This window comes from Hypanus sabinus, chromosome 8 (assembly GCF_030144855.1).
Source record: "Hypanus sabinus isolate sHypSab1 chromosome 8, sHypSab1.hap1, whole genome shotgun sequence".
Taxonomy (NCBI): Eukaryota; Metazoa; Chordata; class Chondrichthyes; order Myliobatiformes; family Dasyatidae; genus Hypanus; species Hypanus sabinus.
This window is the reverse complement of record NC_082713.1, coordinates 18600393-18625490: the sequence shown is the minus strand read 5'-3', so window position 1 is coordinate 18625490 and position 25098 is coordinate 18600393. Positions and strand designations below refer to the sequence as shown.

General features: G+C 42.1%; 1 protein-coding gene across 2 annotated transcripts; it reads right to left on the bottom strand.

Moving 5' to 3' along the window:
• Positions 1–635: 635 nt before the first annotated feature.
• On the bottom strand, positions 636–25031 carry zgc:110222 (uncharacterized protein LOC550336 homolog). Of its 2 annotated transcripts, XM_059976749.1 has the most exons (4): positions 24756–24895; positions 22038–22357; positions 15951–16126; positions 636–1185 (listed from the first exon to the last, which is right to left on the bottom strand). In XM_059976749.1, exons 2-4 carry the CDS (start codon positions 22288–22290, stop codon positions 1123–1125), a joined length of 492 nt encoding a protein of 163 aa, XP_059832732.1. In that variant the 5' UTR covers positions 22291–22357; positions 24756–24895; the 3' UTR covers positions 636–1122. The 2 variants fall into 2 exon arrangements, with proteins under 2 accessions (XP_059832732.1, XP_059832733.1); XM_059976750.1 differs by lacking the exons at positions 636–1185; positions 15951–16126 and adding an exon at positions 16928–18919 and having other exon boundaries at positions 24882–25031.
• Between the last annotated feature and the right edge of the window lie 67 nt (positions 25032–25098).

Here is a 25098-nt window from a genome sequence, read left to right as displayed (position 1 = left end):
TCGAGGCCTGGAGGTGGCCTGACCTGGGGCTGGTGGCAGGTCTGTGTGTGTGAGTGGATGCAAGGTGGGAGGGTAGTGTGGCTATCTTGTTTTTTTATTGGTGCTGTTGTTCTGCTGAACACCGTGGGTATGCTATGTTTGTTTATTTATTTATTATTTACTTACTGAGGCACAGCGTGGAGTAGGCCTTTCCAGCCCTTGGAGCCGTGCCTCTCGGCAATCCCCCGACTTAACCCTTGCCTAACCATGGGATGATTTACAATGGCCAATTAACCTACCAAACAGTATGTCTTTGGACTGTGAGAGGAAACCCACGTAGACACGGGGAGAACGCAGAAACTCCTTACAGACAGCAGTGGGAAATGAACCCGGACCACCCGCACTGCAAAGCATTGTGCTTGCCACCATGGTACGATGCCATCCAGTTGTTGCTGATATGTGTGTGGAAACACTTGTGGGCTGCCCACAGCACATCCTTGGTTCTTAACACAAATGACACATTTAATTTGTACGTGATAAATAAGAATCTGAATCTGAAGAACGGGCAGAATGCTTCAGTTTACTATTGCTGAGAGAGGAATTAGTACTATTTGCAATCCATACATTTATTCTTGTCGAGACAGCCAAATTACAAGTCAAGTCAAGTCACTTTTTATTGTCATTTCGACCATAACCGCTGGTACAGTACACAGTAAAAAGAGACAATGTCTTTCAGGACCATGGTGCTACATGAAACCATACAAAAACTAGACTGAACTACGTGAAAACAACACAGAAAAAAAAACTACACTAGACTGCAGACCTACCCAGGACTGCATATAGGGCACAAAACAATGCAGGCATTACAGTAAATAATAAACAAGACAATAGGCACAGTAGAGGGCAGTAAGTTGGTGTCAGTCCAGACTCTGGGTACTGAGGAGTCTGATAGCTTGGGGGAAGAAACTGTTACATAGTATGGCCGTGAGAGCCCGAATACTCCGGTGCCTTTTCTCAGATGGCAGGAGGGAGAAGAGATTGTATGAGGGGTGCGTGGGGTCCTTCATAATGCTGTTTGCCTTGCGGATGCAGCGTGTAGTGTAAATATCTGTAATGGTGGGAAGAGAGACCCCGATGATCTTCTCAGCTGACCTCACTATCCGCTGCAGGGTCTTGTGATCCGAGATTTCCATTCTGAACGTGGAGCTAGAACGTAAAATCCTAGATTAAGCACCTTGGACCAATGCAAACTGCGGAGGGAAGGAGACTGCCATCCTATTAGTCCAAATCTATCTTATATTCATCCTTCACAAAGGCACTGAATTCACAGTAACCTTATTTTTTATGTGTTCAATTTCTCACATTGGAGCCTATAAATCAGGTTACCGCTTAGGTAACTGTCTATTTTACATCTGATTGGCACATTTCTACAAAAATCTTTTGTGTCTCTTTACAATATTGGTAAGAATTTAATTTAATCATAAATACTATACTGAGAATTTGTAGCATTTTATACAATGAATGCTGCATGTTATTCAAGTGCGTGTAATAGCTAATTGTCTACATCATGGTAATTTCCCTGGTATTATGCAGGTTCTATTGTGACACTTCAGTGCCCTTTGGTGCTTAATTCCTTGCCTGCTGAGATGTTAGGGAAATTCCGGACTCTTTAAGCTAACAATTTATACACTTACACTTTGGTCATAACTTAATCATGAAGTGTCATGAATAAAGATTTTTTTAAACAAGTGGCCATTTTACTCCACCTCCTCCTTTACCCCAATGCTTTTTCTCTGGAAGTGTTAACATATCTTTGAGTGCAGCTCCTGGTCACTGGCAACACTTCATGTGAGTTTCGATATTGAATGAGCAGATTAGTTTGACTTTAACCACAACTCATCGAATTGGCTTAAAGTCACCCATAAATAAATTCCTTTTAAAATAAACCTCAGTATATATTGCAATGTTCTGTTTGTACAGTGTTCACTTATATTTCATTTGTTGTAATGTAGAGGCAACATGGCAACAAGGTAAATAGTTAGAAGAGCCAGCTGTACAGTCGGGGTTCAATTCCAGCTGCTGTCTCTAAGGTGGTTGTACGTACTCCCTGTGGCGGTGTGCATTTCCAAAGATGTACAGGTTAGATACAGAGCGTTGGGGCATGCTATGTTGGCGCTGGAGGTGTGCCACACTTGTGGGCATCCCCAGCACAATCCTCGCAAATTTGACTTGATGCAAATGATGCATTTCACTGTATCTTCTGATGTACATGTGACAAATAAAGCTATCCGAAGTTGGTTTGGAGGGTGAGAATCTGAATCAGGTTTACTATCACTGGCGCATGTCATGAAATATATTGTTTTGTGTTAGCATTACATTGCAATAGAAAATAGTAATAAAAAAGATAAGTTATAATACTAATAATAAGTACTTTATTGATCTCGAGTGGGAAATTCTTTTGTTACTTGGCAGTGTGCAGACTTAACTAATAAAGAACAGAATAATAATATAATACACAATAATTTACCAATGTGCAGTAATAGTGTAGCAAATAATAAGAGACTATTGTACTATGATGTGTCTTCTCCTGTTGCACAGAGATGAACTGTTGTATATGCTGATTGCATTTGGTAGGAAAGATAAAAAAGTTCAATTAGTACAAAAAGAGAGGAAAAAATGATGAGGTGGTGTTCATGGTTTCATTGTCTATTCAGAAATCTGATGGCGGAGGGGAAAATGCTGTTCCTGAAATACTAAGTGTGTGTTTTCAGGCTCCTGTTACTAGCTGATTGTAACATTGCTATTGATGGTAGCAATGAGAAAAGGGCATAGGGGTCCTTAATGATGGATGCCACCTTTTTGAAACGTTGCCTTTTGTAGGTGTCCTGGGCGCTGGGGAGGCAGTGCCCATGATGGAGCTGGCCAAGTTTACAACCCTCTGCTGCTTTTTCTGACCCTATGCAGTGGCCCCTCCATACCAGATGGTGATGCAACCAGTCAGAATTTTCTCCATGGTACATCTGTAGAACTTTGCAAGTGTCATGAGTGACACGCCAGGTCTCCTCAAACCCCTAATGAAATGTGCTGTCATGCCTTCCTTGTAATTTCACCAATATGTTGGGCCCAGGATAGGCCTTCAGAGATGTTGACACCAAGGAACTCAAAACTGCTCTCCCTTCCCACTGCTGACCCCACAATGATGACTGGTGTGTGTGTTGCCTTGACTTCCTGAAGACCACGTTCAGTTCCTTGGTCAGTGCAAGGTTCTTGCTGCAACACCCCTCCACCAGCTGATTTATCTCACTCCCGCACGACTCCACATCACCATCTGAAATTCCGCCAACAGCAGCTGTGTTGTTGGCATGTTTATAGATGGGGTTTGAACTGTGCCTAGCCACACAATCGGTGTAGAGAGAGAAAAGCAGTGGGCTAAGCACACATCCTTGATGTGCACCATGTTAAGTGTCAGTGAGGAGGATAAATCTGTTACACGATATTCAGAAGATAAACACATTTTCCTGCTTTGAAATTGGTAACTTTCATAAATCTTTCATCATGATGTAGCACAGACAAATGTTAAGGTAACATTATGGTTAACCTGCTGGACTATTGTCCAGAGGGCTGGAATGTCAATCCGCAGATGTGAGTTCAAATCCCACCACGGCAGCAGGCGAATTTGAGCAATCAATTAAATGGTGACCATGAAAATCCATCTGGCTGTCTGACCTCTTTCAGAAAAGGCCAATCCAGTCTCTTTACTCTGTCTGACTTGCATGTGAATTCCATACTCACTGTTGCTGATGACGCTGAACTGCTCTCTCTAGCCATCAAGCATGCAATCAGTCCGAGAGCTAATTAGGGATAGAAAATATGGCCAGTAATGCCCATATTTTTAAAATAAATGAAAACATCCAATAAACAACAGCCAGATTAACACACACAAAATGCTAGAGGAAGGGCGAAGGAGCAAAAAGTCAAAATATTCTTGCTTCTTCTCCCTTCCTTCCCCGTCCAAATGAAGGGTTTCAGTCCAAAACATCTACTGTTTATTCCTCTCCATTGATGCTGCCTGACCTGCTGAGTTCCTCCAGCATTTTGGATATATTGTTCTGGATTTCCAGCATCTGCAGGATCTCTCGTGTTTACATTAAAGGAAACCAATTGGTAAATCAATGTGAACAGACTATTCTCAGGCCTGATGTACTGCTGTCAGTACTGAACCCAGTTTTGTGTTGGGGTCATATGAGCATTTTCAAAAAGTAGGACATTAAATATAGTACAATTGCGCCAGACTTCTTGTTATACAAGAATACTTTAAGAATACTTTTATTTCAAAATAAACTTTATTCATAATGAAATAGATATTCAAAATGAAAATAAATCATAAACACAGGCAATTCTGCAGATGCTGGAAATCCAGAGCAACACACACAAAATATTGGAGGACTCAGCAGGTCAGGTAGCGTCTATGGAAAGGAATTCATTAATTCGTTAAGTGCTGTGTTGTATGATATGGGCGTTCATGGTCTTTCCATGACCGTGATTGTTCTTGACAAGTATTTCCACTGAAGCAGTTTGCCATTGCCTTCTTCTGGGCAGTATCTTTGTAAGTCTGGTGACCCCAGCCATTATCAATACTCTTCAGAGACTGTCTGCCTGGCGTCTGTGGTCACATAATCAGGACTTGTGATCTGCACCAGCTGCTCATACGACCATCCACCACCTGCTCCAATGGCTTCACGTGACCCTGATCAGGGGGCTAAGCAAGTGCTACACCTTGCCCAAGGGTGACCTGCAGGCCAGCAGAGGGAAGGAGCACCTTACACCTCCTTTGGTAGAAATGAATCTCCACACACCACCTCAATGGAGAGGAATGGAGACCTGATGTCTTGGCCTGAAATATCGACTGTTTACTCCTCCCCATAGATACTGCCTGACCTGCAGAGTTCCTCCAGAATCTCGTGTTTGTTACAAAAGAAAAAAACAGTGCAAAAACGTTTTACACTTTTAGTGTCACTTGCTCAAAAAAGTCACTAGTATTAACAATTTTTGAAATAAATCATCGCATCATTGCCCCCTCCAAGTGACCCCTGGGGTAATGCACTCTTTCAGTGTTGGAGGGGCTGCCCTTCATGTCTCAGCCCCTTCACATCCAGTAGTGGACAGACCCTAGACTGTGGACCATCCCTAAAGATCCTTTGTGTTGGCCACACCAAGCTACAGTCCGTCACTCAGCACATACTCCTGCAGCCTGGAATATCCCAAGAATTATTATACATCTACACTAAGTTGCCACTTCATTTGTGACACCTGCTCGTTAATGCAAATATCTAATCAGCCAATCATATGGCAGCAACTCACTGCATAAAAGCATGCAGACATGGCCAAGAGGTTCAGTTGTTGATCAGACCAAATATCAGAATGGGAGAGGAATGTGCTCTAAGTGACTTTGACAATGGAATGATTGTTGGTGCCAGATGGGGTAGTTTGAGTATCCCAGAAACTTTTGATCTCCTGGGATTTTCAAGTACATCAGTCTCTAAAGTTTACAGAAGCACAAGAAATTCTGAAGATGCTGGAAGTCCAAAACAACATGCACAAAATGTTGGAGGAACTCAGCAGGTCATAGCCCTGAAGAAGGGTCTTGGCCCAAAATGTTGACTGTATACTCATTTCCATAGATGATGCCTGACCTACTGAGTTCCTCCTGCATTTTGTGTGTGTTGCTTTAAAGTTTACAGAGAATGGTGTGAAGAACAATAAAGCATCCAGTGAGTGGCAGCTCAGTGGGCAAAAATGCCTTGTTAATGAAAGAAGTCAGAGGAGAATGGTTCAAGCTGACAGGAAGACAACAGTAATTCAAATAACCACGTGCTACTACAGTGGTGTGCAGAAGAGCATCTCAATGTACAGCATGTCGAACCTTGAAGTGGATGGGCTACAGCAGCAGAAGACCATGAACATACAGGAGGTACCTAATAAAGTGGCCTCTGAGTGTAATTGTTTGAAACCTACAAAAGTTTCTGCTCTGGAACCCAATTTCAAGAGATATGGGTGAATTTATTGTTTTAATTCTATTTTAGTGGAGCTGGAATGTAGCACAATTCACAAATTTAGCTGAGGCGCTGAGTTTAAATCCCCACTTTATTAGGTTGAGGAGGTACTGAATGTATATCATATAGATCATAGCTGTTGTGTACTGTCAGCCAGAGTGATGTCAACTTCAAAATACCCTTCAGCGCTGAGAATAGGATGATGTGTTAAGTGTGTCATACTGGGAACAAAGACACTGAGTCATCCACCAGAGCAGTGAATATGCAAACATTTCTCCAGAAGCTCTACCAATGTTTCATTTTTTGTTATATAAGCAATTGTGGATGCTATTATTAAATCAGCCTCCATCGCCCTTCCAGGGAGTTAATTTCAGGTCATTTAACATGTTCTGTCTAAATTAATATTCACATGTTGTCTTTGGTTGTGTTTGTCAGTGAATCTGTAGATTCTGATTAGCTCCCAAACTATCAATGCACATTTTCATTCATCACGAACACAAGAGATTCTGCAGATGCTGGAAATCCTGAGTAGCAAACACAGCAAGACAGCAGGACCTCAGCAAGTCAGGGATACCTATGGCAGGGTGGCATGGTAGTGTAGTGTTTAGCACAAGCCTTTACAATACAGGTGACCTGGGTTTAATTCCTGCTGGTGCCTGTAAGGAGTTTGTACGTTCTCCCTGTGACTGCATGGGTTTCCTCCAGGTGCTCTGGTTTCCTCCCACATTCCAAAGACGTACTAGTTAATTGGTCATTGTAAATTGTCCTGCGATTAGGCTAGGATTAAATCGAGGGATTGCTGGGCTTATTCCATGCTGCATCTCAATAAATAAACAGTCAATGTTTCAGGCTGAGATCCTTCATCAGTTAAGTGTTTATTCCCCTCCATCGATGCTGCCTGACATTGAGTTCCTCATGCACTCCAAATTTCTCAAAAGAAGATTTATGTTTATCAAGCCACTGCTCCCCACCGTCCAGCCACGTTCTCTTCTTGCTGCATTCATCAGCAAGCAGGCACACACAACTAGGTTCAGGAACAGTTATCATTCCTCAACCATCAAGCTCCTGGACCAGAAGGGATAACTTCACTCGCCTCAAAACTGAACTTCCCACAAATTATGGACTCACTTTCAAGAACTCTTTGTCTCATATTCATGATATCTATTGTTTATTTACTTAACAAATTTTTCTTTTGTATTTCACAAGGGTTGTTTGTCAGTCTTGTGTGTGGATTTTCACTGACTCTATTGTGTTCCTTTGTGTCTACTGTGAATGTGTCCAAGAAAATGAATCTCGGGGTTGTATATAGTGACATATATATATATATATATATATATATATATATACTTCGATAATAAATTTACTTTGAACTCATCCTAAAAGAAAAATATCACAGACCATTACACTAAAGGGGCAGAAATAGGCCATTCTGCCCACTAAGTCTGCTCTTCCATTCCATCATGTCTGATTTATTATCCCTCTCAAGCCTAATCCCCTGCCTTCCCCTGTAACCTTTGATGTCCTTACTAATCAAGAACCGATCAAGAAGTTGTTGATCTCTAGACTTAAGTAGATGGGATCAGAAATATGATATAATGATTTCTTTCTTCTGCTACACGATTTTATTCTGTTGTTTATTCCTCCCGGCTCTGCTACTGACAGTTACTCATAAACTGCTGCTGAGAAGATAGAACAGCAATCTGCTCTGAAGGCAATCAGCTTGGCTGGGCAGCAGGAGATGTGTGAGAGTGCCCACAAACTGTGAATTTCACTTCTAAAAGGACCAGGTCGGTGTACGAAGGAGTACTCGCAATACAACATGCTCCCTCCTTGAAAATAATGTCAAAATCAAGGCACTCAAGGGAAACACGTATTTCAGACGGAACTTGTAGTTGCTGTCACACACAGTGCAGGAGGATCTCAGCAGGTCAGGCAGCATCCATGAACAGGAATAAAGACCATTTTACAGAGGAGCAGACTTAGGCCATTCGGCCCATTGAGTCTGCTCCACCATTTCATCATGGCTGATTTATTATCCCTCTCAACTCCGTTCTCCTGCCTTCTCCCTGTAACCTTTGGCACCTTTAATAATCAAGAACCTATCAACCTCTGCCTTAAATACATTCAATGACTTGGCTTCCACAGCTCTCTGCGGCAATTAATTCCACAGATTCACCACCCTCCGGCTGAAGAATTTTTTCCTCATCAGGGCATGCCCTTTTCTCACTGTTACTATCAGGTAGGAGATACAGAAGCCCGAAGACACACTCTCAGTGATTCAGAAACAGCTTCTTCCCCTCTGCCATCCGATTCCTGAATGGACTTTGAAGCTTTGGACACTACCTCACTTTTTTTAATATACAGTATTTCTGTTTTTGCACATTTTAAATAATCTATTCAATGTACGTAATTGAATTACTTGTTTATTTATTATTATGTTTATTTTATTATTTTTCTCTCTCTGCTAGATTATGTATTGCATTGAACTGCTGCTGCTAAGTTAACAAATTTCACATCACATGCCAGTGATAATAAACCTGATTCTGATTCCCATCTCTGTTCTAAAAAGATGTCCTTGTATTCTGAGGCGGTGTCCTCTGATCCTCCACTATATGAAGCATTGTCACCACATCCACTCTGTCTAGGCTAGGGAACCCCAGCCTTTTTACGTCATGTATCCTTACCATTAACCGAGGAGTGCGTGGACTCCGGGCTGGGAACTTCTGATCTAGGCCATTCTTTATCTGACAGGCTTCAATGAGGTCACTCCTCATTCTTTGGTGCTCCAGCGAGTACAGTTCTCAGCCCAAAATGCTGACTGTTTATTCCTCTCCATAGATGCTGCCTGACCTGCTGACTTCCACTAGCACTTTTGTGTGTGTTCTGGATTCCAGCATCTGCGGAATCTCTTGTGTTTGCAGTCACTGTGTTTCAGTGTGTTGTGTCTTAATATAAATGTGTCAGTGAGTGGGGGGAGGGAATGACTCGGTACAGATGGTTTCCAAATTAGATATGTTCAGTTTTCTTACATGCCCCACGTTCCAGGACAACAATGGTGATGAGTCCTGGGTCACTGCTCCTGCCAGGGGTTACCCTTTCCTGTTTGTATGTTACCTTCATGCTCTGCTAATGAAAATCCAGGGAACAGGTAACACACCTCTACCCTGAACCATGGATTGAGTCCACACTAGTGAGTGAGCTTGTTCCATCCACAGGTTGTGCTGTGAGGGCTTATTTTGTTCATGTGACATAGGAGCAGAATTGGGCTATTTGGCCCATTGAGTCTGTTCTGCCATTCTATTATGGCTAGAGAATTGGGTTGAGAGGGATAATAAATTAGCCATTATGGAATGGCGGAGCAGACTCAATGGGACAAGGAGCCTAATTCTGCTCCTCTGTATAATGGTCTTATCCCTTTCAATCCTATTCTATCTTCTACCTGTAACCTTTGACACCTTTACTAATTCAGAACCTATCAACTTGTGCTTTAAGTTTACCCAATGACTTGGCCTCCACAGCTGTCTGTGGCAATAAATTCTATAGATTCACTACTCCCCGGCTAAAGAAATTCCTCTTCATCTGTTCGAAATGGATGTCCCTCTATTTTGAGGCTGTGCCCTCTGTTCCTTGACTCCCTCAATATAGGAAAATCCTCTCCACATTCACTCCATTACAGCCTTTTCCCTTTATCCCTATGACACCCTTACTAATCAAGAACCTAACAACCTCCCCTTTAAATATACCCAACGAACCGTTCCGTGTTCTCTGCCCTGTGTAAATGTGGGTGGTCATCAGTCAAATGAAGTTCGCCAAGGAAGGAGGAAAAGGAAACATTTCACTCTACCAAAACTAAATGTGTCAAGGATAAAGTGCTGCATTGGTATTCCTTCTGCACTGCTACAAACAGCTATGTAACAGATCTCTCATGTGCTTCTGAATAGTTAATCCACCCAAATTCCACAATCAGCAGTGTATTTGTTACCACAGCTACATAAGGCCAAATGCAATGTTAGCATTCATCTCGAGGGGGTAGAATATTAAAGCAAGGATGTAATGCTGAGGCTTTACAAGGCATTGGTCACACCCATACTTTTAGAGTATGGTGAACAGTTTTAGGCTCCTTATCGAAGAGAAGATGTGCTTGCATTGGGAAGGATCTGAAGGAGGTTATTGAGAAAGATGTCAGAAACAAAAGGGTTAATGTATAATGAGTATTCGATGGCTCTGTGCCTGTACTCGTTGGAGTTTGAAAAATGAGGGGGGATCTCACTGAAATCTATTGAATACTGAAAGGCCTAGTAGAGTGGACGTGGAGAGGATATTTTCTATAGTGGGGGAGTGTAGGACCAGAGGGCACTGCCTCAGAATACAAAGACATCCCTTTAGGTCAGAGGAAGGATTTTCTTTATGCAGAGGGTGGTGAATCTGTGGAATTCATTGCCACAGATGGCTGTGGAGGCCAAGTCATTGGGTATACTTAAAGCAGAGGTTAATAAATTGTTGTTCAGTAAGGGTTTCAAAGGTTACGGGGACAAGGCAGGAGAATGGGGTTGAGAGGGAAAATAAATCAGCCAAGATGGAATGGCAGAACAGGCTTGATGGGCTGAATGGCCTAATTCTGCTCCTATGTTTTATGGTGTAATATTTTAGTTCAATGACCATCTGTGTCATTATTTTCTGTTTTTATTTCCTTTAATGTCCCATTTATTGACTGAGAAGACCTGCCCATTATTCATCGAGATTTACCTTTCGTTCCCCAGGTAACATACCCCGCCATCAGGTACTCACACACACCACAGGATCAGCTCTTTGCTGAGTGCTCATGACTCTCAAGAAGTTAGCATTCAAAAAATGACTTAATAGAGATGTACAAGATTATGAGAGCAATAGATAGAGTGCATAGCCAGTACTGGAAAACATCAACTTAAGGTGAGTGGAGGTAAATTTAGGGGAGATGCCTGGAACACACTGCCAGAGGTTGATGTAACAGGGACATTAGGGACATTTAAGAGATCTTAAGTAGATGCATGCATGTAAGAAAAATGAAGGGTTATGAACTTTGTAGGAGGGAAGGGTTAGATTCATTGTGGAGTAGGTTTATGTAATCGGCACAACACTGTGAGCTGAAGAACTCGTACTGGACTTAAAGATGTAAAAATTAGCTTTACTTGTCATGTGTATATCGAAGCATACAGTGAAATGTATCATTTGCATCAACAACCAACATCGTCCGAGGAGATGCTGGGGGCAGCCCATAAGTATTGCCATGCTTCCAGCCTCAACATAACAGGCCCATAACTTCCTTACCCTGACCTTCGGAATGTGGGGGGAAATCTGGAGCGCTTGGAAGAAACCCACATGGTCACGGGGAGAATGTACGAACTCCATGAAGACTACGGTGGGAACTGAACCCAGGTTGCTGGTGCTGTAAAAGATTACACTAGCCGCCATGCTACTGTGCAGCCCTTACTTTTCAATATTCAAAAAATTGACAGCACCGGATGTTCCAGTCAATGGGGAAAGTCCTGGAGTAATGTCTAACTGAGTCTTTGTTTCAGCAGTTTCATACAGGATGTTGGGATAACATGACCACAGGGATTTCTTACTCAGAAATATGAAGATTAACAGGATATTGAGTTACTGCAAGGAAGTGTCACAGAAATAAATATGAGTATTATTGAATGGCAATGCAGGTACAAGGGTTTCTATCTCTTATGTTCTTCAAAATTCAAAGTAAATTTATTATCAAAATACATATGAGGGGTGATTGATAAGTTTGTGGCCTAAGGTAGAAGGAGTCAATATTGGAAAAGCTAGCACATTTATTTTTCAACATAGTCCCCTCCTACGTTTACACACTTAGCCCAGCGGTTGTGGAGCAAAAGGATCTTGAACCTCCAGAAAGTGTCCACAGCAGGGGTGATTGACAAGTCTGTGGCCCAAGGTAGAAGGAGGTGAGTTACACAGCTCTCGTTACATGCATGTGTAGGTCAACTCTTCTTGTGGGCATACTCAATAATTGTATTAGTCTCTACCAATCATTTAGATTTATCAGATGTGTGGCGAGGGGGAGCTTGCCACACGGGCAACAGCTTGTTCTCCACATTGTACTGCCCTGGCTTGTGTATCTAGGCAGCTGGGATGCAACATCCATGGTCCACCATGACCAGCAGACGCCTCAGAATAAATCATAATAGAATAATAACCATAATAGAATTAAAGAAAGACCGCACCAACTTGGGCTTTCAAACATTGTGTAAAAGACAGCCATCTGTGCAAATACAAAAAGAAATAAATAGTAAGAAATAACTAAGAAATAAATATTAGGAACATGAGGTGAAGAGTCCTCGAAAGTTAATCCATTGGTTGTGGGAACATTTCAATGGCAGGGCAAGTGAAGTTATCCCCTTTGGTTCAAGGGCCTGATGTTTGAGGAATAATAACTGTTCCTGAACCTGGTGGTGTGGGTCCTGAGGCACCTGTACCTTCTTCCCGATGGCTTAGAACCACAGAACCATAGAACATTACAGCACAGAAGCAGGCCTTTTGGCCCTTCTTGGCTGTGCCGAACCGTCTTCTGCCTAGTCCCACTGACCTGCACCTGGCCCATATCCCCCTGTACCCCTCTCATCCATGTACCTGTCTAAGTTTTTCTTAAATGTTAAAAGTGAGCCCGCATTTACAACTTCATCTGACAGCTCATTCCACACTCCCACCTCTGTGTGTGTGAAGAAGCCCCCCACCCAATGTTCCCTTTAAACTTTTCCCCCTTCACCCTTAACCCATGTCCTCTGGGGTTTTTTTTCTCCTCCAGCCTCAGTGGAAAAAGCCTGCTTGCATTCACTCTATCTATACCCATCATAATCTTATATACCTCTATCAAGTCTCCCCTCATTCTTCTACGCTCCAGGGAATAAAGTCCTAACCTATTCAACCTTTCTCTGTAACTCAGTTTCTCAAGTCCCGGCAACACCCTTGTAAACCTTTTCTGCACTCTTTCAACCTTATTACTATCCTTCCTGTAATTCGTTGACCAAAACTGTACACAATACTCCAAATTTGGTCTCACCAATGCCTTATACAACCTCACCATAACATTCCAACTCTTATACTTAATACTTTGATTTATAAAGGCCAATGTACCAAAAGCTCTCTTTACTACCCTATCTACCTGTGATGCCACTTTTAAGGAATTTTGTATCTGTATTCCTAGATCCCTCTGTTCTACTGCACTCCTCAGTGCCCTACCATTTACCTTGTATGTTTTATCTTGGTTTGTCCTTCCAAAGTGCAATACCTCACACTTGTCTGTATTAAACTCCATCTGCCATTTTTCAGCCCATTTTTCCAGCTGGTCCAGATCCCTCTGCAAGCTTTGAAGACCTTCCTCACTGTCCACTACACCTCCAATCTTTGTATCATCAGCAAATTTACTGATCCAATTTACCACATTATCATCCAGATCATTGTTAGATGTGGTAAGATTTTGGAAAAATTTTTAGAGTTTAAGGTTTGGTAATCAAAACACAGCAATCAATGCTGCTCAGGAGGCCAGGGTGAGAAGTGTGCAGATATTTTGGAGGCCAGAGGAGATTCCAAACTCTAGCAAGGGTTAAGGGCATGATGGCATTTAAAAGGATTAATCATTGCAGTTCTGGAATCATGGCAGGCACATTGCTTACTGTGTTTCCAATGTTACATTGACTAATCTATAAATATGATTGAAAACCTCCTTGGGACATCGTTTTAAGTGCTATATATTTTATCTGGGGTCTCTTTGACTACAGGGTGCAGAGGAGATTTACTAAGATGCTGCCCAGACTAGAGGATACGTCTTATGGTTGAGTGAACTAGGGCTTTTCTTTTGGAGTGCAGGAGGATGAGAAGTGACTTGACAGATGAGGCAGAGACTGAGTAGCTGACTTCTTCCCAGAGCAGAAACAGCTCGTACAAAGGGGCACAATTTTAAGGTGATTGCTGGAAAGTAGAGGGTGGGGGGATGTCAGAGGTATGTTCTTTACACAGAGAATACAGAATGCATGGAAAACACTGGCAAGGGTGGTGGTAGAGGCAGAGACATTAGGGGCATTTAAGAAATTTAGATGATAGAAAAATGGAGAGTTATGTCAAAGGGAAGTGTTAGACTGATCTTAGAGTAGGTTATAATGTTGGCACAACATTGTGAGTCAAAGGGTCTGCAATGTGCTGTAATATTCTATGTCTATGTATGGAAACAATCACTTTTTAACAATGAAGCAATCAGCTTCCTCTTCTTTTTGTCTGTTCATTTTCATGTGAGATGCAGATTTCAGCTTGCTTGATACTTTACACTGCACGCATTGAATAACAGGGAGGCAATCAGAATGATTGCACCAGTGAACCCAGTCAGGTAGCAGTAGGAACATTAAGAGTTATCATGGTATTTGGTGATTCCTACACGCTGGGTAATGAACTGGAATAGTACTTTATGGTGCTCTAAATTGCTACATATTTTGGTGCTACAGATTTCATTTGACTTTACTCATACATGCAATAAGGTCCTTATTAGCTTCCTTCCAGTTTTATTCTTCCTGCTCATCCTTAATACTGCTACATTTGCTCAGCCTGTGTCACAGGATCAAAGCTTTTAATAACATTATCCCACACTCACTACCACAGAACACATTGACTGTGGCTTTCCCCTCCTTTTTAGCACAAGGTGCTCAGAACTGTAACGTACCTTCAAGATCCCCACTTCCCATTTAATTACATTTTCCTTCATCCTTGTTTAATATAGAATTAATGCCTTATTCTGGCTTCTCCCCCTTTCCTTTCCAGTCCTGTTGAAGGGTCTTGGACCAAAGCATTGGCTCTTTATTCCCCTTCCTTCACAGATGCTGCTTGAAATACTGGTTCCTCCAGCATTTTCAAAGTTGAATGTAAATTTATTATCAAAGTACATATACGCCACCATATCCAATGCTGAGATTCATTTACTTGTGGGTATACTCAATAAATACATAATAGAATAATAACCATAATAGAGTCAAAGAAACACCACACTAACTTGGGCTTTCAACCAGAGTGCAAATACTGGAAATTTTGTATTTTCTTTTTGAAAATACAAAAAGAAAGACGTGATACTAATAAATAAACAATAAATATCGAGAACATGCGATGAAGAATCCTTGAAAGTAAGTCCATAGGTTGTGGGGACATTTCAATGATGCGGCAAGTGAAGTTATTGCCTTTGGTTCAAGAGTCTGATGGTTGAGGGCTAATAACTTAATATTTGTGTATGTGGGTTGGGTTTCAGTATCTGCAGAATCCCTTGTGTTATTAATACCTTCCTTTCACTTAGTCAATGTGGAGCAGACCCAGTTAATCATGTTGCTCTTGTATTACTAGTCTAAATGGAATTTCAAATTGCTTTACTGATCTCATTAATGAGGCATGCTTTATATTGGAAACAAATCCTTTATTCTTCAATGATTTATGCTAATACACTTAAGTTTGTCTATTTCTATTATGGGCAGTCTTGTATTGATTTGAATCACCTGCTTTTATGTCACCTCCCTCATCAACTCATTTATTGTACAACGCCATATCATTGCAAAGAGCATTAATAATTGTTTGATGCTAGCTAAAACTACAGCTCTGAAAACAGATTTGAGTAGTCTTATTGTTTCAGTTTGTGGGATTGACATGATCAGGATTAATTGGTGAGGCTATGGACTCGATCTGGGGGGCTTTCAGCTTCATGTGGCATGTATTACTTGGATTCCAGTTTCTCTTTTATTTTTGCTCATTTTGAGCGGTTTGATGCAGACTGGGGTGCTTCGGCAAAGCCTGGCCCTGCAGCCTGTATTGGGTAGCAGCGTGGTGCTGAACTAAACACTACTGGTTAGATGTTTGCTATTCCTTGTGTTGTTCGCTCACATTTTGCCGTTTGCACAATTTGTTCCTTTTTAGCGCGTTGGGTGTTTGATGTTTTCTTGAACAAATTCCATGGTGTTTCTTTGTCTCATGGCTGCCTGTGGGAGGACAAATCTCAGAGTTGTGTTCTGTATACATACGTGGATCATAAATGTACTTTGAGTCTTGAATCTTCAGTACTGTTGGAACAGAACACAATTCACAACTTCAGATGGACATACAGCTGTGGTGCTGAGCTTAAATCCACATTGAAGAGGGTTCTTACTGAAACTTAACAAGTAAAATATTGAAAGGCCTAGATAGAGTAGGCGTGCAGAGGATGTTCCCGATAGCGGGAGAATCTGGGACTGGAGGGCAGAGCCTCAGAGTACAAGGGTGTCTCTTTAGAACAGGGATGAGGAGGACTTTCTTTAGCCACAGGATGGTGAATCTGTGGAATTCATTGCCATAGACAGCTGCGGAGGTCAAGTCATTGGGTATATTTAAAGCAAAAGTTGATAGGTTCTTGATTAGGTCAGGGCGTCAAAGGTTACGGGGAGAAGGCAGGAGAATGGGGTTGAGAAGGTAAATGCTCAGCCAAAATGAAATGGGGAGGGAGACTTGAGGGGCTAATTCTTTTGGTGTTATTGACACTTCTGGCACACTTTACCCTCTAGTAGACACAGAGTTCCTTCCTTCCTTCCCCTCTCCCCCTTCCTTCCTCCCTCTGCATATAAACATCATGTAGTGAGAATTGCATATTGGCTGCTTTGAAAGTGCAAAGCGAGCTAAGACTTGTGCATAAACATATCCACATCTGTTTGTTTTTGCATCTCCTTTTAAATTGTGCCACTTACCCTATGTAGGTTATCCTCTGTTACCCTTACGTACTGGAATATTTCACGTCTGTCTGCTTTGGATTTTAGCTCTGATGTGCTTGCTCATCAGAATCAGGTTCATTTCTCGCTGACACACGGAACATTGTTAAATCTGTTGTTTTGCCGTGGTAGTACAGTGCAGTACATGAAAAATATAGTAAGTTACAAAAAAGAAATTTTAAAAACAAAGTGCAAAAAAAATGAACAAAATAGTGAGGTAGTGTTCATAGTCCACAGGCCAGTCAGAAATCTGATGGCAGAGGAAAGAAGCTGTTCCCAAAACATCAAATATGGGTCTTCAGACTCCTGTTCCTTCTCTTTGACGATAGCAGTAAGAAGGCATTTCCCAGATGGTAGGCATCCTTAATGATGGATACTGGTTCTTGACCCACCACCTTTTGATGATGGTGTGCCCATGACAATAGTGCCCATTTTACTAACCTTATTGTTTACCTTGCTTTGGAGTTTCACCTTATAGAGTCAAACAGGCCCTTCGCCCAACTGGTTCAAGCCAACCAAGCTGTCTTTAGCCTATATCCCCTTAAATCTTTCCTATCCATACATCTATCCAAACGATTTTAAATATTCTCAATGTGCCTGCCTCAACCATTTCATTCCATCTACTGACACTCTGAGTGAAAAAGGTGGCCCTCCGGTTCCTATTTTAATCTGGACTGATGAAGGGTCTCAGCCCGAAACGTCAACTGTTGATTCCCTTCCACTGACCTGCTGACTTCCTCCAGCATTTTGTGTATGTTGCTATGCCATTACATTTATAAAATTAATAATTTACTATTTCAGTCAGTCAGGACATGCTCTATTCTCACTGTTACTGTCAGAAAAGAGGTACAGGAACCCTAAGGCATGAACTCATTGATTCAGGAATAGCTTCTCCCCTCCGCCATTTGACTTCTGAATGGACATTGAACTCATGAATACTACCTCACTAATTTTTACTTATGCACCACTTATTTAACTATTTCATATGTATAAATTACTGAAATCCATGTTTTTTTCTATTATTATGTATTGCATTATACTGCTGCCACAAAGACAACAAATTTCACAACATATGCCAGTGATATTAAACCTGATTTTGAAAGAAAAAAATTAGCAATAACTATGAATGATTATTATACAGTAGAATAGCACAATAAACTAACTTTTTTACATAATTTATGTAGTTCATACAATTAAGATTTTAATGATTATGTTCTGCAATTACTTTCCACATAGTACATAAAATAGCAACATGACATAAATCAGACAAATCAACACATTATTTTCAGGGGGAGCCAGTCCTGGACATTGATATGCATCTTATTATTTGATGATTATTTATGAATTTATTTGTAGACATTACTATGTGCCGTGTCATATGATGGAGGTGATCATGGTCTGCCCATGATCATGATTGTTCTTGGCAAATGTTTCTACAGAAGCTGTTTGCCATTGCCTTCTTCTAAGCCGTGTCTTTACAGGACGGGCGACCCCAGCCATTACCAATGCTCATCGGTGAGTCAGTGGTGTCAGTGGTCACATAACCAGGATTTGTGATGTGAACCAACTGCTCATACGACCATCCACCACCTGCTCTCGTGGCTTTACATTGAGTCTGATTGGGGAACTAAGCAGGTGCTACACCTTGTCCAAGGCTGTTTTGCAGGCGAGCAGAGGGAAGGAGCACCTCATCCCTCTTTTGGTAAAGAAGTATCTCTGCCCCGCCTTGCAATATTATTTGTGGAAATATTACTTTACGTGTTGTGTGTCTGAGTTTTATATACTGTGTTGTGCACCTTGGTCTGGAGAGACGTTGTTTTGTTTGGCGGTATGAAGGACAATAAACTTGATCTCGTTACGTTCCTCCTTTGTAGATCAGTCTAATTTTACTCAATGTCAATGGTGGTCATGGGATCAGCTCATCGGGGATATCAACCATCCACACATCTTTGTGTCCCCTGGCTGGGATTGGCTCACGAAGCCACCGCGGATTGGACAAAGTGGTGAGATATTTCAGCTCCAGCTCATGCAGAATAGCTCTTTTTTCCAACTCCTTCATCTCCTCAGGGTCTGAACCACTCGGGCATTGCCAGGTGTCTCCGATGTCCACTAACCCTGCAGCACATACAGAGGAGTTACGTTCTGAACAACGGCAAAGAACATCTGATGGTCTTCAGTAAGTTTTTATGAGGGAGGATGCATCGCATTCAAGAAAAGCTACTTACATCACATTGCAACAGTCTTTTCAACCCCCTGGAAATGTTTGTGTGGTTCATTCTCTGAACCGGATCCTAGCTATTCTCCAATGAAATCACTCTGCTCAACTGGGGGGGGCCATGGTAGCATAATGGTTAGCACGACACCCTTCCAGTGTTCGGACCACAAACACAAGAAATTCTGCCGATGCTGGAAATCTGGTAGGGACATGTTTGGCACAGCTTTGTGGGCCGAAAGGCCTGTATCGCGCTGTAGGTTTTCTAATCCAAGCAACACATACAAAATCTGAAGGAACTCAGCAGGCCAGGCAACATCTAGGAAAGCAGGTAAACAGTCCACGTGTCGGGCCGAGATCCTTCAACAGAATGCACTACGAAGGTCTCAGCCCGAGATGTCAACTGTTCACTCTATTCCATAGATGCTGCCTGGCCTGGTGAGTTTTTCCAGCATTTTGTGTTTGTGGCTTGGAGTTCAGAGTTGAATTCAGGTGCCTTCCTGTAAGCAGTCTCTGTACGTCCTCCCGGTAGAATGCGTGGGCTTTCTTTGGGTCCTCCAGTTTCCTCCCACAGTCCAGAGATGTACCGTGATCAAAGGTGAGTGAAGAATGGTTCAGGAGCCAGATGGTTGAAGGGTAATAACTATTCCTGAGCTTGGTGGTGTGGGACCTAAGGCTTCTGTACCTCCTTCCCGATGGCAGCAGTGAGAAGAGAACGTGGCCATGATGGTGGATGCTGCTTTCACATGGCAGCAGACAGGAAACTCTCCACTGTGCATCTATATATATCTGTCAAAGTTTTAGATGACATGCCGGATCTGTGCAAACCTCTAAGCCGTAGAGGTACTGCTGTGCCTTCCCTGTAATGGCACTTATGGCATTATATAAATGCAAGACTTTCTCTTAAACCGGTGACCTGAGGTACAGGAGCCTGAGGACACACACTCATCGTTTCAGGAACAGCTCCTTCGCCTTTACCATCAGATTTCTGAACAGGCAATGAACCAACCCGTGAACACCACCTGAATATATCTGCTCTCTTTTTACACCATTTATTTAGATTTATACACTGTATATTTCTTATTGTAATTCAGAGTATATTTTATGCATTGCACAGTACTGCTGCTGCAAAACAACAGATTTCACAACGTATGTTGTGATAATAAACCTGATTCAGATTCTTTTGCAGTACATGATGTAAAAAATAGCTGACAACGTGAGAAGCAGGAGATAGAAGCAGAAAAACTGAGAGCCATTAAACTGTATCAAAATAACAGTAGTGTTTATCAGGACTAGTCTTTCGCAATTTAGACCACAAGACATAGAGCAGAATTAAGCCATTTGGACAATCGAATCTGCTCCGCCATTTCATCGTGGCTGACCCCTCTTAACCCCGTTCTCTGCCTTCTCCCCATAACCTTTGACACCCTTACTAATCAAGAACCTATCATTCTACATTTTAAATATACCCAATGGTCTCCATGGCTGTCTGTGGCAATGAACTCCACAGATACACTACCCTTTGGCTAAAAAGAGTCCTCTTCATCTCTGTTCTAAAGGGACATCCTTCTATTCTGAGGCTGTGCCCTCTCCTGGACTCCCCCACGATAGGAAACACCCTCTCCATGTCCACTCCATCTCGGCCTTTCAATATTCGATAGGTTTTAATGAGATCCCTCCTCATTCTTCTGAACTCCAGGAAGTACAGGCCCAGAGCCATCAAACGTTCCGCATATGTTGATAGGAAGACTAGCATTTTGTTCGTGTCATTTACAGCTAATGACGGGATATAGGTATAGACTCTATACTATAGAGGGAGAAATGTGTGGATAAGGTCATAAGCTGGTCCCTGGAATGCTGGCTATGACAGGAAATTGGTGCTAAATAGGGAACTGATAGGAAAAGTGACCTTCTCCTCACACCTCAAGGTGAAGGATGAGTGGGAGAGATTAACTAGGTCAAGTCAAGTCAGTTTTTATTGTAATTTCAATCATAACTACTGGTACAGTACACAGTAAAAACAAGACAACATTTTTCAGGACCATGGTGCTACATGAAACAGTACAAAAACTACACTGAACTAAGTAAAAACACAGAAAAAAAAACTACACTAGACTACAGACCTACCCAGGACTGCATAAAGTGCACAAAACAGTGCAGACATTACAATAAATAACAAACAAGACAATAGGCACAGTAGAGGGCAGTAAGTTGGTGTCAGTCCAAGCCCTGGGTATTGAGGAGTCTGATAGCTTGGGCGTAGAAACTGTTACATAGTCTGGTCATGAGAGCCCGAATGCCTTGGTGCCTTTTCCCAGATGGCAGGAGGGAGAAGAGTTTGTATGAGGGGTGTGTGGGGTCCTTCATAATGCGGTTTGCCTTGCAGATGCAGCGCGTGGTGTAAATGTTTGTAATGGCGGTAAGAGAGACCCCGATGGTCTTCTCACTATCCGCTGCAGGGTCTTGCGATCCGAGATGGTGCAATTTCCGAACCAGGTAGTGATGCAGCTGCTCAGGATGCTCTGAATACAACCCCTGTAGAATGTGATGAGGATGGGGGCTACGGAAACCATTAGCCATGTAACCATGTCACATAGCCTGTGGGTTCACCATCAATTAAAGTGCATTTATTATTAAAGAATGTATAAATTTTACAACCTTGAGATTTGTTTACTTACAGACAGTCGCAAAGAACCTGAAAGAACCCATCAAAAAAACTAAGACCAACCCCCAATACCCACAGAGAAAGAGAGAAAAAAAACAAATCATGCAAACAATAGAAGTGAACAGCAACAGCATTCTGAACCAGATTGAATCCTTAGATCCAAATCCCCAGAGCAGTTCGGAGTAGAGCCAAAGCCCTGGTGTTCAGTTCATCATATTAGCATCACACAAGTCGCCGCAAAGTTTGCAGTCGTGAAGCACAGCAGCCAGCGGCAGTCACACAGCCTTTGTGTTGCAGACCTGAACTAAACCAACACATAGACCTGAGCTAAATTTTATAGATGACTCTTGACTTACCTACAATCGCCCCTCTGCCAAACTTCTCTCCGTCCTGCAGCAGGTTTTGTATCTGGTGCTGGCTCATTCCCACTGTGTGAGTAAGGATGCCTTCCCATTCCGAGCCTTCCCAATCCTTGTATGCCACATGAATAGCCAGGGTGCAGCCCTGTAGCTCAGCCAGCAGAGGTCGCCAACGGGTCTCCACTGTCTTTACATTGTTCAGTATCAGACCCGCATATGGTTGGCGGAAGGAGAGGCAACTCACTCTCATCAGGGGGCTTTGTTAACCGCTTCCGAAACAAAGGCACAGCAAGAACAAACCAACTTCAGACCTCAATCTGCAAATAAAAAGACACAACACAGAGTATACAAGAACTGAAGTTATAAAACATTGGCCTGGTTTCACCTGGAGTACTGTCAAGAACCATATTTACCATCACTGACATGAGACATTTAAGTTTGTTGTTTTGTGACAGCAGTACAAAAACAGTTTAAGTTACAAAAATAAAATAAGTGAATTATATAAGCCATAAAGAAAGCCTCATCAAATAATAGATTTACTCAAATATTAAACAGCCAACATAAGGTAATGATCATGGGCTTGCACATCATTCCAAAATCTGATGGCAGAGGGGAAGAAGCTCTTCCTTGAGTGTGTCTTCAGGCTCCTGTACCTCCTCTCTTCTGGTAGTGAGGAGGAGAGGGATAACGAGGGCCCTCAATGGTGGATGCTGCCTTCTTGAGGCACTAAGTCTGGAAGATGTTCTTGACGATGGGGGTGGGGGTGTACCTGTGATGGAGCTGGCTGACTACAACCCCTGCTAACTACTCTAGTTACCATGGTCAGAATAGAGTTACACAAGCACAGAAGGAGGCCCTTTGGCTCAGCTGGACCACCTTGGCCAAGATTTACATCAAAGCTAGTCCCATTTGCCCACATCTGGCCCTCATCCTTTTCTACCCATTTACTTATTCAACTGTCTTTTAAAAGTTGTAAATGGTACCGGCCTCAACCACTTCCTCCATCAGCTTATTCCATATAATGACTATCCTCTGCTTGAAAAAGCTGCCCCCTCAGGTTCCTATTAAGTATCTCTCCTCTCATGTTAAATCTGGATTCTTGATTCCCAACACTGGAGAATTGACTGAATACCCCAATTATACCCCTCAGGATTTTACACACCTCTATTTGACATTGGACAACAAAGATTTTGCTTCCTGAGTACCTTTGGGTGTATCTTATGTATCTTTGGCTGCTGATCATGAAGGTCACCATGAAATTTCCCCATCATGTACCATAAAAACTCACCTATATTTGTTATATCAATTCATAATTCAAATCAATTAAAATGTTGCCTACAATGTAAGCTGAAAAGTTTTCCATCTTGTCCAGGCATGTCAGGGTATGCTTGGGCAGGGCAGTTGCTGCATGGCAGAACAGGTTTTAGAAAGGCTATAAATTTCCATGAAGGATTTCAAAAGCCAGGACCAACAGGCTCTGGGACAGCCTCTTCCACCAGGCCAGACTGATTAATTCACGCAGATGCAATTGTATTTCTATGCTATATTGAGTGTCCTGTTGTACATACTGTTTATTACAAATTACTATAAATTTCATATTGCACATTTAAACAGAGACATAACAGAGAATTTTACTCCACATGTATGTGAAGGATGTAAGAAATAAAGTCAATTTAAATCAACATTTGAGACCGATGTTTCCCAGAATAACTGATGCCAAGATTAAGGAAGGCATTTTTGTTCATCCTCAAAATCAAACAGGTCATCATTGACAAGCAGTTCGAAGAACTTATAGTGGGACTGGAGAAAATCGCATGGAAAGCATTCAAGGATGTTGATTAAAGTTTTCAAGGCAACTACAGAGCACCAAGCTACATGCAGCTGGTTGACAACATGCTTCAAGCATACAAAACCATGTCACTAAAGATTAACTTTCTGTATTCCCATTTAGACTTCTTCCCTGCAAATTTTAGCACTGCCAGTGACGAGCACGGTGAAAGGCTTCACAAGGACATTGCGGTCATGGAGAAAGGGTATCGGGGCGACTGGAATCCATCAATGCTGGCTGATTATTGTTGGATGCTTAAGTGAGAACCTTCAGACACCGAGTACAAATGAAAATCATCCACAAAATTTTTTAAGCTTACTTAAAACTATTGCAAAGCACCCACACTGTTATACAATTAAACTCATTATATTTAATAAGTTAATGTCTTGTTTCTCCAAATCCCTACATAATACAATAGTCTGAAATTTACTTGTGTTCAGTTTCATGCAGTCTAACATAAATAAAAAATAATTTCTGAGGAAGCAACACTTCCAAAAATATTGTTGCCAGTGTAATCATTATAATGGGGCAATCAGAATTGAATGAAGCAGCCCAGATGAACCAGAATTTTGTAAAGCTGCAAAACATATTCCCGACTCTTGAACCCAATGCCTCGACTTCTTTACCACCCTATCATTCTGTGCGGCCACTTGAACGGAGCTGTGGTCTAGGACCACGCGATCCCTCACCACATCAACCGTTAAGGGTCCCTTCACATTTGGTCTCCTAAAGTGCAGAGTGTTAGTTGTCCAAACTCTTCAAGTCGACGAGTTTTAACACATTTGGCAGTACTACCCCTCAGATTGAATGAACATGAAATTAGATATCTATAATACGATATGAAAAAGGGTTAAACATTATCGCAGCTCAGTAGAATTCTCACTCACTACACAGGAAGCTTGAGTTCAATTCTTGGTCAAGCAAACGAATTTAGGTCTATTCTTGAGACTATTTGTCACAGCAACGTAAGAAGAAGAGGGGAAAAAATAACTCCACAGGAACTCCAGGCTGACCTTTCTCGGGGTCGGGCGCTTCAAGACCGTGCCTGTACAGGCTGCATTTGAAAAACAGCACAACCGCAGCCTGGAACATCAACACAGAGACGAATCTCCCTGACAACCGCGGCCTCCAAACTTCGGCCGGAAGTGCCAGCCCGAACTAATCCGCCATGCTGACAGCGATGGCCCGACAGGCAGAGGCAATCGAACCGGATGCATGGGCAACGCGCCC